General features: G+C 40.0%; 1 protein-coding gene across 1 annotated transcript in view; it reads right to left on the bottom strand.

Moving 5' to 3' along the window:
• The window catches only part of Man1a2 (mannosidase alpha class 1A member 2), a 74666-nt gene that overhangs the window by 32748 nt on the left and 23253 nt on the right, over positions 1-18665 (bottom strand). The window contains exons 4-6 of the mRNA XM_090334097.1: positions 17979-18097; positions 12041-12121; positions 331-425 (exon numbers count right to left, since the gene is read on the bottom strand). Coding sequence (XP_090190223.1) covers positions 331-425; positions 12041-12121; positions 17979-18097 — 295 coding nt within the window. The remainder of the gene's footprint in view (positions 1-330; positions 426-12040; positions 12122-17978; positions 18098-18665) is intronic.

The raw sequence follows: 18665 nt of genomic DNA, 5'->3' as shown, positions 1-18665 counted from the left end.
AGAGGAGACAGACTTTCAGAATTTTTTTTTGTGGGTCATGGGCCTTGAACTTGGCCTGGGAGCTGTCCCTGAGCACTTCAGCTCAAGGCTACCATCCTACCCTTGAGCCAAGCTCCAATCCCCATTTTCTAGAGGTTAATTGGAGATAAGAGTCTCAGGTTCTTTTGTGCCCTGGCTGGCTTTGAACCTTGATCCTCAGATCTCAGCCTTCTGATTACACGTGTGAGCCACAGCACATGGCTTTCAGAACATTTTGAAAAACAAAGTTCAAAAAAAAAAAGATCAGTTAACTTATTTCCTTCTGATCAGCAGCCACACAGAACTTTTTACCTTTTCAGATTCACCATGGCCCAGGGAATGCCAGTAGGTGTATTAAAGGCGGGGAGGAGCTTCTCAGCCAATTGCACTGCTTTGACCTTGAATATCTGAGAGAGAGAAAAAAAAACAAACCATGAGTAATTGTAAGCTATGGCCACAATATTCACTTGGTTATTGCTCCCACTCCTAGCATGACACCACAGGGGTAAGGAGAATGGGAGAGAGGAACCTCATAGTTACTGAAGAGCACCCAGAAACCAGAGTAAATGACTACAAGCTGCACACTAAGCCAAGGTACCCCACATGTACACCCTGAACCCATGACACACTAAAAGAACGGACATAGTTTGGGTGTTATTACTTGCAGTTTCAGCTGGCCAAAAAAGCCCCACAAAAAGCCCTGCAAGCCAACACTAGCTTAGTTCAACTATTAAAGCAAAAGAAAAATGTAACGCAATTTGGATAAGTACACTAGAACCAGCAGAAACACATTTATGTCTCAACACTTTCCGTGACAGTCAGAATGCATTAGAAAAATGAAAGAAAATATTTGAATTCACACTACAAGTTTACACTGAGAGTTATAAAGGCTTTATCCTCCCATCCTACCCTTGCTTTTTAGTACTCAAATCAACAAATCACCTTCATGTCAGCAGTCACTTTTCCAAACACTTAACGTCGTGTGCTATTATCTGTGAACAGCAAGGCTTCTATTTTCTTCGCATGTAAAATTAACAAGATCTAGACAGTTAAAAATCTACTATTGCTTAGGATAGACCAATAAAATAGGTTTGTGTGCTTACACCGAAGACCACTAACTCAGAAGTGGATTCAAAACATTTTGTTAGTGGTATGATCTCCATCCTACATGCTTCATGCTGATGTACTGTTAAAAAGATTCCACACAGATTATTTAGGATTCTGTCTATTGATAGCCCCCAAGTGTTATTCTATTCTTCATATACTAGGTACATTCTAGTCTTCACATCATCGAGTTTTAGTGGAGATTATACTGAGCAAAGCATCCCTACACTGCTGGTGGCAGAAAATATTGGAGAGGAATATGTGTTACCAGCAGACAAAAAAAGAGGTTTTTGTTCTTTTTTGTTGATTTTGTTTTTTCTCTCTTTTTCTTTCGTGTGTGTGTGTGTGTGTGTGTGTGTGTGTGTGTGTGTGTGCTGGCTTTGAACCTTGATCCTCAGATCGTAGCCTCCTGAGTAGCTAGGATTACAGGCATGAGCCACCACACCTTGTTCTTTTGACAGTTTGTATGTCTTTGGGAGTGTAAGAGGAGGCACAGAATGGAGGAGCAAAGGGTGAAAAGATGTAGCAGTGGTCCTCACTGGACGCTATGTTGAAAATGAACTATACAATTTGTAGGTGGGGAATGGGAGGGAAAACTGGGCGAGAGAGCAAGGGAAGGGTGACACTGTCCAAAAACAACTGTACTCATTACTGACTTATGTGACTGTAACTCTCTGGACATTACCTTTATAACAACAATTTTTAAAAAATTTAAAGAAAAATGATGTTAAGATACTCTGCAAAGTTCCTTAAATAAGACAAAATGCACTTCACACATCTCTGAGAGACACAGCTACAAGTGACCATTTCCGTCAATATCTACTTCAACACAACAATCACAATGATTTAGATAAAACTTTTAAGTATCTTAGCTCATTAATTCAGAAAATCACATGTAAATTCAGTTCTCTCCCTTTGAACATTCATCCCATAGGAAAGAGAAGTTACAATATATGATAAACAGTATTGTCAGGATGGAAGGACCAAGTTTTAGTTGTTGTTCGTGGTGGTGGTGGGCCTGGGCACTGTCCCTGAGCTCAAGGCTAGCACTCTACCACCTGAGCCACAGTGCTACTGCTGGCTTTTTTCTGAGTGGTTTATTTTCCTGCCTGGGCTGGATCCTCAGATCTCAGCCTCCTGAGTAGTTAGGATGACAGGTATGAGCCATCAGCACCCACTCTTAAGCAGTCAGACCAGAGTTAAATTAGCTCTTACTGATCAGTTATATTAGTTATTACTAGCTATATTAATAGTAGCTACTTATTTTATATTGATATTAACATCAGCAACTTGTTTTATATCATGACTTTTCTATATAAAAAATTAATATTTTTGTTTTTGTTGTTTTTGTTTTTTTTTTTTTGCCAGTCATGGGCTTGAGCTCAGGGCCTGAGCACTGTCCTTGGACTTTCTCAAGGCTAGAGCTCTACCACTTGAGCCTCAGCACCACTTTCGGCTTTTTTCTATGTATGTGGTACCGAGGAATCGAACCCGGGTCTTCATGCATGCGAGGCAAGCACTCTACCACTAGGCCAAACTCCCGGCCCCAAAATTAATATTTTTAAAAGTTGGGCACAGTGGCTCACACCTGAAATCCTAGCTACTCAGGAGGCTAAGATCTGAGGATCGTCATTCAAAGCCAGCCCAGGCATTAAAAAGTCTGTGAGAATCTTATCTCCAGTTAATCACCAGAAAACCAGAAGTGGCACTGTGGCTTAAGGGGTAGGGCAGTAGCCTTGAGCTGAAGAGCTCAGGGGCAATGCCCAGGCACAGAGTTCAAGTCCCATGGCCAACAACAACAAAAACAAATACATAAAAACTAATATTCAAAATAGTGATTTAAAAAATTGCTAGGGCTGGGAATGGGCCTTAGTGGTAGAGTGCTTGCCTAGTGTGCATGAAGCCCCGGGTTCAATTCCTTAGCACCACAAAACCAGAAAAAGCCGGAAGTGGAGCTATGGGTCAAGTGGTAGAGTGCTGGCCTTGAGTACCAAGAGGTTTATGGACAGTGCCCAGGCCCTAAGTTCAAGCTTCAGAACTGGGGGGAGGGGGGGGAAAGAAAGGGGGGGAGAGAGAGAAAAGGGGGAAGCTAGCATTTAAATGAGTTAAAATAGAAAGCATTTTCATTTCTCATCTGGAATTAGCTAATATTATATTGTCTAAATTTCAACTACCTTTAACAAGTTATACAATATAGTAACTAAATATAGTAAACAGTTCAAAGAAAATACCCTAATACACTGAAAAATTCTTTTTTTATTTTTTTTTTGCCAGTCCTGGGGCTTGAACTCAGGGCGTGGGCACTGACCTTGGACACTTTTTGCTCAAGGCTAGTGCTCTGCCAATTGAGCCACAACACAATTTCTGGCTCTTTTTTTGAATGTAGTACCAAGAAATGGAACCCAGGGCTCCCGGCATGCTAGGTGAGCACTCTACCACTTGGCCATGCTCCTGGCCATATGCTGAGAAATTCTTAAGATTATACTTTAAATTTATTCATAAATACATAAACCTTTTAGTAATTAAGTACATTATAGACTCATAGTCCCTAGTTTGAAAAACATTTCGATAGCCAACAACAACAGTCAATTTAAAACATTAGTTTTTAATATGCCAGGCAGGCAAATCCAAAAAGTATCGAAGTAAAAAGGAAGAGTCTTGTCCAAGTCTTTCCTTCAAGCACACAGCTCTCTCCATAATGCAACCAACAATTCAATCCATAGGAAATGTGTGTGCCAAACCAGTGGGTGGCACACATGGTTTCTAGCCCTTCTACAGCAAATCAAATCCTTACTTCTGAGCCTTCCCAGACACACACGCACGCATGCATGCACGCACGCACGCACGCACGCACGCACGCACACATACAATTTCTCCATCTTAGCAAAAAATACCACATGTTCTATTCTGGACTTGCTTCTCTTGGTTGTCACACAGAGACCTTGCTACATCATCTACATGGGCCACCAGCCCTGCTTCTTCAGTGACTCACAATTTCTTCCTGTGTGAAGACACTGATACTTTTTCTTTGATTGTAAAGGTGACTGGCATTATAGTTACATAAGGTAATGAGTGCATTTCTTTTCGAGCAGTGTTATCCCCTCGCATTTTCCCTCCCCCACTGATACTTTTATCATAAATATCAACAACAAGGAAAAATCAGCCATAGATACCTTGAGCAAAAGAACATGTAGGAGGTATTATATTCCTTCATTTCAAAGCACACAACCCCACAGTAATGGAAACAGCATGCTATTGGCATGAAAACAGATACAGAGACAGAATAGCGAGACTAGAAGCTAACCCACACAGCTACAGCCAGCTGATTTCCAACAAATCATCTAAAGGCATACTGTGGAAGAAGGAACTTTTTAATAAATGGAACAGAAAAAGGGGATATTCACACAGAGAAGAATGAAATTTGAATGTTTCTCTGACCCTATATAAAAGTCAACTGCAGGATCAGGAGTTTGGCCTAGCATGCACAAAGATGATACCACATAAACAGAAAAAGCCAGAAGCGGTGCTGTGGCTCAAGTGGTAGAGCTCTAGCCTTGAGAAAGCCCAAGGACAGTGCGCAGGCCCTGAGCTCAAGTCCCTGAGTTCAAAGATTGGCCAAAAAAAAAAAAAAAGTCAACTGCAAATGGACTGAAGACTTAAATGTGAAAATCCAAACTGTGAAACTACTAGAAGAAAACCAGAAGTGCTTCAGAACTGCTGAACTACACTCTCAGCCCTACTTTTTATTTTGCCTCTCACCACTATTGTTACTTTTCTCTTTACTTTTTGGCGTGGGGAAGGAAGAGGGAATGCTTTTATTTCTTTCTACTTGGCCTAGTTTAAAGTGGTTATTCCTGATGTTTGCATTTGTTTCATTTAGTGTTTACTCCAGTAACAAAACAATACATCTTCAAGTAGACTTTAACTTCCTATAAAACATAAAACCCTTTACTTGTACAGGTGAGGTACTACTTTTTGCTTTAACCAAATCATACTTTTAAAAGAAATTAACAAGAAAAATATACTTTAAGACTTCTGATGAGTACTTCTGAATCATTCAAACACTGTACTTCCCCCCCACCCCATCCCCAGTCCTGGGCTTGAACTCAAGGCTTGGGCACTGTCCCTGATCTTCATTTGCTCAAGGCTAGCACTCCACCACTTGAGCCACAATTCCAATTCCGGTTTTCTGGTAGTTAAGTGGAGTAAGAGTCCCATGAACTCAAGGCCTGGGCACTATCCCTCAGCTTCTTTGTGCTCAAGGCTAGAGTTCTACTGCTTGATCAGCACGCCACTTCCAGCTTTTTCTGTGTATGTGGTACTGAGGAATCAAACCCAGGGCTTTGTGCAAGCTTGGCAAGCACTCTACCACTAAACCACATTCCCAGCCCCAGTACTGTCATTTTTCCCCTAGATGCTTACAAATTTTCTCTTTCTCTTTGGTGGTAAGGTGTTTGATCAAGAGGCATCTGGGGTGCTTGGAACACATCTTGTTAAGAACCTACTCTGAAATTAGATCTACCACCAATGTAAAAAAAAAAATAGCCATTACTTCTTCAACTATATTTTCTAGCTAGTTGGTCTCCTCCATCTGGAACTCCAATTTTAAAAGCAAACTAGGCTTTTCTAACATTGTTCCACAAGTTTCTAAACCTCTGTTCTCCTTTTAAGATTTCTTTTAAGATTTAAGATTCTCTTTTGCGTCACAATGAATAATTCACATTGATCTATCTTCCAAGTTTAGTGGCTCTTGCCATCTCCAAATGGCAAACACACTGAATTCTTTTTTTTGATACTTTAGTTCTCATTCCTGGATTTTTCACTGCTTTTCTTTCTCAAAGACTTCATAAGATTTCCAACTACACATGTTCAAAAATGTTTTCCTATATACAACTGGGCAGTTGTAAAAAGCTGCCATAAAACCCCTGTCAACTAATTTCAGTATCTAAGTTACTTCAAAACAGGTCATCAGTTACATTTCTTTTAGATATATGGGTTATATTTTTCCCTGATTTTTCTATATACTGAATAACTTCAAATTGCTCTCTGGTCAACTGTGGTTGGTATGTGTTTTAGAGACCATGAGTTCTATTGTGTACTCCATTAAATACTCTATTATATGCTCATTTTTCTTTTATGAGACTCTTAAACTCAAAATTCAACTGTCTCTCCACAGCTGGCAGCACTTACTCGATTTTCAGGTCTTTCAGTGCAAGTTAGGACTGCTTGGTGTCTGTCCCACTCCTGTACAGCTCTGCGCTTAGCCAAGGAAGTAGGCAGCCCTGCATGAAGCCTTTGAGCCTTCTCCCTCTGTCCCAGACTTTACTCCAAAATTTCTAGCTACTGTTAAAGCTATTTATAAACTCTGTCTTCTAATTAATCAGATCAGTAACCATAACTATAATCAAGATCTATGAATTAGTATTACTAGGTGACTTTAAGCACATAAAAATGCATATACAAATGTATATATGACCTCATATGTAGATATGCTGGAGAATATACTTGAAATTATTTATTATTTGCTATGTCAACAGAGCTCAGTAGAACGCTTTGCCCAATCACCAGCACATCTGCAGAACAGGATGTGAACCTCTCAAATTTGCAGCCATTTCTCAAGCCAAACCAGGTTTTTAAAAATTAAAGTGAGCACTAATGTAATGAGGACAATCAATTTCTGATATGTGAATACAGAAAGCATAGCACCCTTAACACTTCTCTTTTTTTCTTATTTGATTTTATTCTGTCGTTCCTTTGAGGTAAGGTGGCGCTGGAGACAGAACCCAATGCCTTGCCTATTCCCTAGCTCTTAACACTTTTTTTGGGGGGGCAGTCCTGGCCCTTGAACTCAGGGCCTGAGCACCATCCTTAGGCTTTCTCAAGGCTAGAACTCTACCACTTGAGCCACAGCACCAGTTCCAGCTTTTTTCTATGTATATGGTACTGAGTCCCGGGTCTTCATGCATGCTAGGCAAGCACTCTACCACTAGGCCAAACTCCCAGCCAACATTTTTTTTTTCCATAACTTAATTTTACTTAAAGGACTTTAAAGTTAAAGGCCATTTTATTTGTCTTACAAAACACCCCTGAACTTATCATATCCTGGAATGATCTGACCTATAGGTAATAAGAGTACATTTACATTCTGGTTTTAAAAATATACAGCTGCTATTTATTTTGCTTCCATTATCTGTGAATAAACCCTAAATTCCACACTAATTTATCTATTTTATCTGGCACCTTTTAGGTGCTATTATCCACATAAATTACACTATCTTCCTTAGGAAGGAAGGCCACTTTGATAAGTACTAAAAAATGAAGAAAGGCAATAGTTATGTTGAAGAAGTGCCATATATTTGAAGCTAGCTCCAAGTAAACATCATAAATCATCAAGATATTTTAACTTGGGAGTAATATAAATAGCCTTATGCTGAGAAATAAAATGATTAAGCCTTCCATTTATGATATTAATAAATTAACGCAAGAGAAACACTTTGTTAAAATGGCATGTAACTCTCACACATTTCCATATGCCAGATAAAAGAATGCATCTAAAGTGCTCTTTAGTTACATATTCCCTTTGTTACATTATACAGTTAACTTTCTGGTTCATATGAGATATAACGGTAGCTACTGTCCATTCAGTATCAGAATAATAATGTATTCAATTATTCTTCTATGTTTCATTCATCTATTTTCCCCTAGTCCTGGGTCCTGAACTCCAGGCCTGGGCGCTGTCCCTGAGCTTTTTTTACTCAAAGCAAGCACTCTACCACTTGAGCCATAGCACCACTTCTGGCTTTTTTTTTTTTGGCCAGTCCTGCATGAGCTCAGGGTCTGAACACTGTGCTTGGGTTTTCTCAAGGCTAGAGCTCTACCACTTGGGCCATTTCCAGTTTTTGTCTATGTATGTTGTACCGAGGAATTGAACCCGGGTCTTCATGCATGCTAGGCAAGCACTCTACCACTAGGCCAAACTCCTGGCCCCTATTTCTGGCTTTTTCTTGAGTAGGGCTGGCTCTGCACCCTGATCCTCAGATCTCAGCCTACTAAGGAGCAGCTAGATTATAGGTGTGAGCCACGGACGCCCAGCTTGTTTCGCTAATTTTTAATACATGTCATTGTTGGTTTCCCAGGAAAAGGAGTGTACTGGGACTTCCAATGTAAAATGATCACACGGGAAAGGGAATTGGCCAGGAAAAGTTCTCTTGTGTGAGACAATCTTAACATGTTCTGCTTACTCTTCAGTAAAGCTGGCTATCATAAGTAATTTATTATCTATTATACAATACGTAGAACCAATCTCTCCTCTTACAGATAGGCCAGAGGTGAAAGAAGAGTGCCATGACAGCACTGACTGAGTCAGGTATTATGAGCACTCTTCCACCCTAGTCTCTCTTCACACCGCTCTAACTTTTTCACATGGTGACAGATGAGGAGGCTCAAGTTAGAGATGGTACAAGCGTTTGCTGGATACATTATGATGGTGAGATGCAAAGCAGAAGTGAACACTTGGGGCCGGGAGCATAGTCTAGTGGTAGAGTGCCTTCCTAGCATGCACAAAGCCCTGAGTTTGATTTTTTGGTACCACATACTCAGAAAAAGCTGGTAGTGATGCTGGGGCTCAAGTGGCAGGGCGGTAGCCCTGAGTTCAAGTCCCAGGACTGGCAGAAAAAAAAAAAAAAACAAAAAAACCCTCAAATGGCCACATAGTTGTGTTCACTTTCACTTAAACGTTTCTTCTTTTCAGGAATTGCAAAATGGAAGCACCATACATTTCTTCAGCATCTGAGCCTTTTCTATGACATCAATGACGCAATGCTCTGCTTCGGCCTCTAGACAAGCGAGGAATACGAAGGAGCTACAGCTCAAGCTCCCCATGTAGAAACCACTCCAAATTAATTTTGGATAACATTCATATCACTATGGAAATCAATCAAGTCCATCAACCATACACACAAAAAATCAGCACGTAAGCTTACCCAGCATGCACAAAGACCCGGGTTTGATTCCTCGGTACCACATACATAGAAAAAGCTAGAAGTGGTGCTATGGCTCAAGTGGTAGAGCTCTAGCCTTGAGAAAGCCCAAGGACAGTGCTCAAGCCCTGAGTTCAAGCCCTGGGACTGGCAAAAAAAAAAAAAAATAGCACTTAAGACATAAGCACAAAAGTTTTTTAGGCCAGGTGTTTGGTGGCTCAGGCCTGTAAATCCTACCCCTCAGAAGACTGAGATCTGAAGATTGAGTTTCAAAGCCAGGCCGGGCAGGAAAGTCCATGAGACTCTTATCTGCAATTAACCACCAGAAAACAAAGTGGCGCTGTGGCTCAAAGTGGTTAAGTGCTAGACACAAGCAAAAAGCTCAGGAACACATCTAGGACTTGAGTTGAAGCCCCAGGACCGACAACAACAACAAAAAAAGTTGTTGATAAGTGGCTCCTCTCCTTTCTCAAGGACATTTTATAGCCTCTAACCTGCAAAAATAAAAACCAAAACCTAATACTGAAGACATTAAAATATAAAATCCTTCCATGTTCTCCTCTTACTGCTACTTAATAATTCATTCCAGGTCAAAGGCCAGTCCAGAGATAGGGCTAGGAAGGAGGGTGATGTCTTTTAAAAAAGGCTTTATAAAAACACTGCAGGTGAGGCTGGCCAAGCAAAGGCAGGCGCAATCTCTGTGGGTCCCAGGGAAGAAAGATGCAGGAACTGAATGTGGCAGCAGTCTATAGGTGAGGAGAAAGTCAACAGCCGGAGCAGTCAGCAAATAAGGAAAATGTATCTTGAAACAGCAGGAACAATCCAAAAAGGCAGAAGGCTGGAGAACCTTTGTAGTGCTTGTATGCAATAACAGCTATTGATGTGGATTCATGCCTTTCAACATACATACAATGAAACAAGAGATGGATGGATGGATGGATGGACAGACAGAGACTAAGAACGGAGTAAGGACTAATTTGGCTGGTTGGGAGTGGGAGATAAGAATGGAGAGGCTACAAAAACATCCATGTGTGAGAAGTAATGCACCTTCTATCTGGCGAATATAACTGTAACTCCTCTATATATTACAATAAAAATAATAAATTTTTAAAAAGAAAAAAAATGGGGAGGCTTCCTCTAAGTCTGACTTACAGGTAATTAACCCCTCTATATATTACAATAAAAAATAATAATAAATATTAAAAAAGAATGGAGAGGCTTCCTCTGAGTCTGACATACAGGTAATGCCTAATAGAGTGAGACAGTGAGAAAAACTTCCTGCAAACCAGACCCAGTCCAATATGAGACTCGGCAACCAGGAGCACCCTGAAGCAAAGCTAGCCATGAATGTGCACAAACCCTTCTCAACCCACTGACCCCAGCCCTGACACTAGCAGTAGAGGCACAAATATCACTGACATGTTTTCACTGTCCTATGCATAATATCTGTCATTCACACAAAAATTATGAAATACATAGGAAAGCAAAGAAAAAAAAATTCTCTCCATTCCCTAGAGACCAAGCAAGAAACAAAACAATACTTAGGCTAAAACAATCAAGATACTTGAAGACAAGAATTTTAGCAAACAGAAACTGTATTAGTCAATAAATCTAGAAAATTAAATAAAGAAAAAAAAAAGCATAGGAACATGGTAGCAAAGTGAGCTGGCTCACAATTACACTGAAAATAGATGAGGAAAAACAAAATGGCTGAATGTGAAGACAGGTCTCCACAAACTACTCAAACTAAAACACAGGAGCTGAGCCCACAAACTTCTATTTCCAGTCTCACCATGTAATCCTACTGCCACTGGCTACAAGAATCTCACCAGGAGTCAGCTAAAGCTACCTGATCTTGAACTTGCAACTTCTGAAACAAGGAGCTAAATAAACCAGCTTCAGGCATTTTGTTACAGTAGTCAAAAACAAGCCAATATAGCATGCAAATGGTAAGAGAAATGTTTTTCAACGTTGAGGAAAGAAAAAGGCACCAATCTATTATTCTTCAACAGTGGAAAAACAAATATTTTCTCAGATAAACCAAAAAGGAGAGAATTTCCTGGCATGTCCATAGCCTTAGAAAAAATGCTGATATTCATAAAGAAGAAAAACTGCAGAGCTCAGAAATACAGATCTAGCTCTAGGAACTGGTGGTTCACACCTATAATTCCAGACACTTGTGAGGCTGAAATCTGAGGACTGAGGTTCAAGGCCAGCCCAGGCAGAAAAGTCCATGAGACTCTTACTTCCAATTAACCATCAAAAAAGTTGGGAGGGGAAGTGTGGCAAGAGCAAGAAGGCCTGATTTCAACCCCAGTACCAGCACCAAAACTCACCAACCAAACAAATAAAGCTATTTTTCTTGCATCTAAAAAAAGACTAACAAATCATTTCGACCATTTGACGGAGCACAGTGAGAGAGAATCTGAATAGCAAGAAAGGCCCCCAGACTCAATCCCCCAGCATCACAAAAAACAAAACAAATTCAACCTGTCAAAAATATGGGTGAAGCAGTTTCTCAAATAAGCCAACTAAAAAATAACCCCTTCAATCTCTCCATTCCTATTTCCTTTCCTGAAATGCAGCCCAATTGAGTATAGTAGCAAAACAGTAACTTCTCACATCCATTTTCCTATTTCCAGCAGCATGGGTCTCAAGTGGGTCTCTGTGTCCTGAACCAAGAATTTCAGACAGGAGAATGTGAAATTTCTATTACTTATTCATAGTAATAAATTGCATTCAATTTCCAAATGAGACATTTTGGCTAATCGTGTTCTGCCGCCTTAGGAGAACCTACACGAACACTTCCTGATTCATTCCTTCATCGGCCTCAGTAGTTTCCTGCCTCGCTGGATTGTGCAGTTCAGTGCAGAACCTTGAAGGACGGCTTTGTCAGCAACACGTGACGCCCAAGCAGTGTGTCACTCCATGTCACTCACCTCTTCTCCTGAGAGGTAATACGCTGCAAGCAGGCCTCCAATGAAGCGGATGTTAACCTCAAACACTGACACCTCTGAGTTCTGTGAAAACAGGTGGGAAAGAGTCACATGTGTACATGCAGTGCTTCATGTTGAGAAATCATTGCAGCACTTCCGATGGTTCTCAAAAGCTCCTGGAATGCGTCCCCTTTCTGTACCTTCACTTCCTGTGCAATTACAACCTTATCTGCCATTTGCTCATGTTACTGAAACAACTGTTTCTGTCCCTCTTGCCCCCAGCCCCTGGCCCCCAACCCCAGAAACCACTGGGCCATTTCCCACATAGTCTGCTGCTTCCAACTGCCGTCTCCCTCACGAACATTCAAGAACAGCATTCTCCTTTCCGACCCCAGCCTAATGTTCTAATCACTACAGCGTAATTATCATTTCTCTCTCTGCTCATGAATTTTAAATATTTGTCCTGGTATATAAATAACTTAATAAATCTTAAAATGGTAGAACTGTAATTAATGAATTAATAATGTTAAGGAAACCAGCTCCTACGTGACAAATTCATGCAGACACAATCACATATATATCAAAAAGAAAAATGATTTAGAAATGTAAAATGTAATAATAAAGTAGTAGAGAGAAATGTGACAATATATAAACTTCCTTTAGGAAAGCAGAAACTGTGAGCATAAAACCAATAGTCTGTATAATAAATTGACTTGAAATGCTTCTGAAATGCAAACTGTTCATAAGAACAAACATTGTGAACAAAATTTTAAAAAAAGTAAACTGAAAGAAGTTGGACTCATATATAGAAACATTAATAACCTAAGTATAACTCCAGAGTTTATATGTGTGTGCGTGGCTGTAGGCATGAAAACAGGGTCAAGAAAACACTAATACATGGTATACATTATAATAAAAATTCAGTTCTTGCAGTACTGAATAACCAAGAATCCACAAATACACAAAGTACACATAGATATAAAATAGGAATTTTATTAGTAATTTCCTAATTAAATTTTAACAACAAATTAAAAGGAAAAGGTGAATTGCCCCAAAATTTTTCCAGTATTCATGGACAGAACACATTACTTGCTGACACATCTACATTTTATTAACATAGAACTTTAACTGAGCAGGGAGTTTGGCCTAGTGGTAAAGTGCCAGTTCAATTCCTCGGTTACACATACATAGTAGAAAAAGCCAGAAGGGGGACAGTGGCTCAAGTGGTATAGCTCTGGCCTTGAGAAAAGCCCAAGGACAATGCCCAGGCCCTGAGGTCATGCCACAAGACTGGAAAAAAAAGGGGGGGGGGGACTTTCAAAATAGATTGTAACTTTTCTTAAGCATGATTCACACTTATAATCAAGCTAGAGAGAGGTAGAGATAGGAGGGTTGTGGTTCAAGACTACTCCAGTCAAAAAAGTTAAACCTGAACTCAAAACCATGCTGAATACAGTATCACCACCTCTGATCCCAGATCCTCAGGGCAGAGAGAGAGAAATCAAGGTCCAAGGCACCAGGCAAAAGTAGACAACTTTATATGAAAAACAACAGCATAAAAGCTTCAACGCCTCGCTCAATTGGTAGAACACTTGTTTGGCAAGCACAAGGTCCTGAGTTCAAACCACAGTACCACACAAAAAAAAGCAATTCTAACTTTTTGATACTGTGACTGCCTAATCTTAACCCATCCCCAAAACAAACGTGCTTAACACTACTTTATACATTCCTACAGGACACACAGCCAGCTTTAATAGGGAGGCAGCCTTCTATGGGTGGAAGTATAATAATAACTTGCACAGGTTTCTTTGCTTTCATCCATGTCCTCCTCTCTACGTTCCAATCACAACAGAGCTGAGAAACTAGGAAAAGTCTCCACAGTTATCTCTACATACTCCAGCTCCCTATAGCAATTATCACCTCAGAACTCCAGGTCCCTGGTGCTAGGAGCAAGATACAGGGCTCAAGTAAAGGCCACCCACATAAGCACATTTCCTGACTTTGCTTCAGCCTTTTTTTTTTTTTTTTGCCAGTCCTGGGTTTTGAGCTCAGGGCCTGAGCACTGTCCTTGGACTTTCTCAAGGCTAGAGCTCTACCACTTGAGGCTCAGCACCACTTCCGGCTTTTTTCTATGTATGTGGTACCGAGGAATCGAACCCGGGTCTTCATGCATGCTAGGCAAGCACTTTAACCACTAGGCCAAATTCCCGGCCTGCTTCAGCCTTTTTGTAAGTTCTAACACTGAGGACAAGGAGCAAGCAGAGAACTTCTCTAGCCCGTTTCAGCCAAATAGTGTATTCATTTTCTCCCATTTTTATTACAATATGTTCTTTTCCTTTAAGCAGAATGAACATTCAGACCCACAGCAAGGCATTGTGGTAGGGGTAGAGGGGGGGGTTCAGAAGGAAACTCCACAGTTTTCATGAACCCCTGGCTTCCCCCACAGAGAATTGGCCTGCCAGCCCAATGCCTTCAGATCCCATGACTTCCCTTGACATATCTCTGCGACAACCTTTCTCATTCTTCCCTGTAAGGCCTCATTGCTACTCCAGCACTGTCAACCTCGAGAACAGGTCTGTAGTCTTTTTTTGTTGTGCACTTGTCTGGGTGTTTTCCCCTTCATCTAGCTAAGTGATTCATTCTATCAATTCTCAGAAATCACATCTGAATTTTTTCCTGACCACACAACATAAAAGTCATCATCCACCAATAGCTGCACTATTTCCCCATCTGATAACTGCATGATTACTTGTGACATTCTTACCTTCCCTGACTAGTGACACAGAAGACAAGTTCTAGAGGAAGACGGAGAAACCAGGCAGAGGCATGCTGAAAGGGGTAATGGCTGAGCATCTTCAAAAGCTGAGAAAATCCTGAGTCTTTTAAAGAATAATCCTCACACAGGCATATAGAAACAGAACTACCACATTTTCACACCGTGGAAAACAAAACATAAAAACAAGGAGAATAAGACATTCGCTTATAAAAAGATACTGCCTTCCCACAGCAGTGCTAAAGCAAAAACAATGGAGTCCTGCCTGTAGAAGGCTGAGAGAAAATAATCAGGCACCTCTCATTCTGTTCTCAGTGACAAACCTAACTTGCAGACAGCTCCCCCCTGGAGTATCCTCCCAGAAATGTCACTGTAATAAACAAGCCTTCATATCCCCCATGTGAGACAGCAATACCCACCACTACCCACACTGCCCCACACCTCGTTATTTCCGTGGTGCTCAGCCCAGCCAACATATCCTACACAGCCTGCATCCATGCTCACTGTGCTTCTCTCAACACTAGACTACTAAGTTGAGAGAGAAGAGTCTTGTGGGCATTGATAACCCTCAGAATGCAGAGTGCTGTATGCGTTGAAAAGTGGCAGTCAAGACCAGTAGTGATTCATCCATTACTGAAGAGTTTGCATCAGCTTCATAACACAGGAAGGAGCTGAGCTAAATTCTAAGATCAGTATGTTCTTCAGAAGGGCAAACAACTGATTTGACTTTCAACTTTGTTAAGGAGATATGCTCAAAGTGTAGGAATAACCCAAAATAGGAGTAAAAATGGGAAGTATAAATATCAAAAGAATAGGTAGAAAAAATATGAAACAATTTAATCCAAAATATATAGAGAAAAATAGAAAATAAAAGCAAACTGAAAGAACAATACTGTCATCTTGAGAGAAAAATAAATGGTAGTAGGACCAACGACAGCTGCCTACCACACACTGTACACAATATCGACTGTACCTTTATGATTAAAACTTCCTGTCTTCAGATAAGTGTACCCTATTTAAGATCCCTTTCTCTATCACAAGATCAAAATGAAATTCCCATATATTCCACAAGATCTATTATTTTTATACTATTATCCATACTCCAATTGAAATTGAAATTTTATATGGTAGGAGCAACTTTGTTTTCTTTTTTTTTTTGAGAGCCACTATTGTTTATTAAAAAGTGCCTCTTTGCCATACATGAGATATATGTAGGGAAATGTTCCAACTGTTAGACATTCTGCTTGTCTGCCCCATGTCATATCATCTTTACTACTGTAGCTTTTGATGTATTTACATCCTCTGGAAGAAAATTCTGAATTTTTTTCCTTTATGTTTTATTGACTCTTCTGGGCTCCTTTTGCCTCCCTTCCTATAAATTTTGGAATTATCAATGTTCACAAAAATAAAGTGCTGGAATATTTACTGGCATTATATTGTATTGAAAATAAATTCAGGGAGAAGTAACATTTTCATAATGAATTTTCCAACCCAGAAGTATGGTATATACTTCATTTCTCTTGGCTATGTTTTGTCGTTCTTATTGTAGAATATTAACTACATTTTGTAATTCTTTTGGCAAAAAAAAAAGACTCAAGAAGCAAAACTTTAAAATATTTAAAAGAAAATATACCCTCCTCTCACTTGAGAGAACAGATTTTATACACTAGATATAAAAAGGACAATCTATAAGGACTCCAGATCCTGATGATTAAGGAATTAGGCAAAGCAGCCTCAGTTTGCTGTGTACTTGGCTAAAATGACAGAGAAACTAAACTTTATCTTGTTTCAGTTAATGTACATTTGATTATCTACCTCTCACAACCAAACCCAAATGTGATAATATGAATTATTTTAATTAAGAAATATCAATAAAGATGTCTAGCACTAAAATGCTCAGATAACACAGAATAATGTAAACAGTTTGTTCTTCATAACACTAGGAAAATAATCAGTAAAGAAGTAATCATGGATTTAAATAACAGTTTGAAAGATGAATGACTACCAAGAGAAAAGCAGAGAGGAGAAGAGAATGATGACCTGGAGGGGAAGGAGGATGCAAAGTTATCATGGGAGACAGGACACCTGATCCTAACAACTGCTCAGCCTTTCATCTGTACCAGAGTACTGCCAAACACCCTCACGGTAGTGCAGAGGGACAGCAAGACTCAAATCACGCAGTAGAACATACCTGGCACACTCCAAAGCTAAGCTACACCCCTATGCCAATGGGCTGCAAGGCTGGGAAGAAGCCTCTTTATGGAGGCTCACCAAAGCTGTTACAGATCATTAAATCCTTTTTTAGTTACAAATCATTAAATCTTACTTAATGGTTTATTATTTATGCTTATTTTTCATAAAGCACTTTCTAGGTTCATGTTACGCCTCATCCACTGTTTATCTTCCCCCATGTACTACCCTAGCACGTTTAAGACAGTGCCTAAATGATAACGGCCAGAAATGTAAGAGGAAGGTGGCAAGAAAAGTAGGTAAAAATTGCATAATAAATGAAAATTCCAAAAGAATTTCTTTCAATACGAATACATGAGTTTAAACTCTGATTCATATGTTAGGCCAGTGAGACCATACCAAGAATATCATAAAGGATGCAGTCATTGAGTCCACAGTTCCGCAGGTCACATGCCAGCAGGTGCCTTGCAAGCCCAGTGAGGAGCCACTCTCTGGTTCACAGATGGCACTTTCTCACTGTGCCCTCAAGGGTACAAGGGCCATAGCAGTGCCTGGGGGCTGTTTTATAAAGGCAATGACTATATTAACCAAGACAGGGCTCTCATGACCCAGTCACCTCACAAAAGCCAGACTTCCTAATACCCTCACATTAGTGATTAAGACTTAATTCATTTTGGGAGGAGACAAACATTCAAATTATAACATTAAGAGAGTATGCCTTTTTTTTTTTGCTGGTATTTGGGCTTGAACTCAGAGCATGGTTGCAATCCCTTGGCTTTTTCATTCAAGGCTGGAGATTTACCTGAGCCAGCTTTTTGCAAGTTAGAGATAAGAGTCTCTCAAACATTTCTGTCTGGGCTGGCTTTGAACCACGAGCTTCAGATCTCAGCCTCCTGAGTAGCTAAGATTATAGGCAAAAGCCAACATGCCCAGCGGTGTCTTTAACAGGCAATCATTAATAATCAATGGTATACGCACCACACTGAAATCAAGGTTGTCTTCAATCCATCTTTGTCCATCTACGAATTCATCATGAAGTCCCATGATATAAAGGGTATCCAAAGCATCTACTATGGTAGCACCCATCTGTGAACTTCCTATATTAGGGGGAAAAATAGCTGTCATTAAAAACATCCCCTTCATATAAGGTGTGTGTGTGTGTGAGTGGGTGTGTGTTAGGGGGAAAAATAGCTGTCATTAAAAACATCCCCTTCATATAAGGGGTGTGTGTGTGTGTGTGTGTGTGTGTATCAAATGAAGAATGTAAGTGTGGTGTGTGTATGTGTGTGTGTGTGTCTCAAATGAAGAATGTAAGGACCAAAAAAGAGAATACCCAACAGTGTTCATTTTTTCCTTAGGACATAAGGAGTTTTAATATATTTTTGTGAAAGGTGGTACATCGCTAACTAATAGAAAAATCAAAAGTGTAATTCTCCTTAATTTTCTGCATGGGTCAGAATATAAAACACCTATTTACTTAACTGAACTAAACTTAATTGAATTGAACTTGGGGCTGTAAGTGCAATTTCCAGTACAGCAGGAAAAAAAGCCCACAAATAAATTATGCTAAAAAAAGAAACCATAAAATATGAGTAAAGAAAACCAAAATCCCCAAATCTACCCACTTGGTCTTTAAAGAAATATCCCAGAGAAAAAGGAAGGGAG

The sequence above is a fragment of the Megascapheus bottae genome, chromosome 6 (assembly GCF_031878675.1).
Source record: "Megascapheus bottae isolate mThoBot1 chromosome 6, mThoBot2.hap1, whole genome shotgun sequence".
NCBI classification, from domain to species: domain Eukaryota; kingdom Metazoa; phylum Chordata; class Mammalia; order Rodentia; family Geomyidae; genus Megascapheus; species Megascapheus bottae.
Note: the sequence above shows the minus strand (reverse complement) of the source record. Positions and strands in the feature narration are given on the sequence as shown.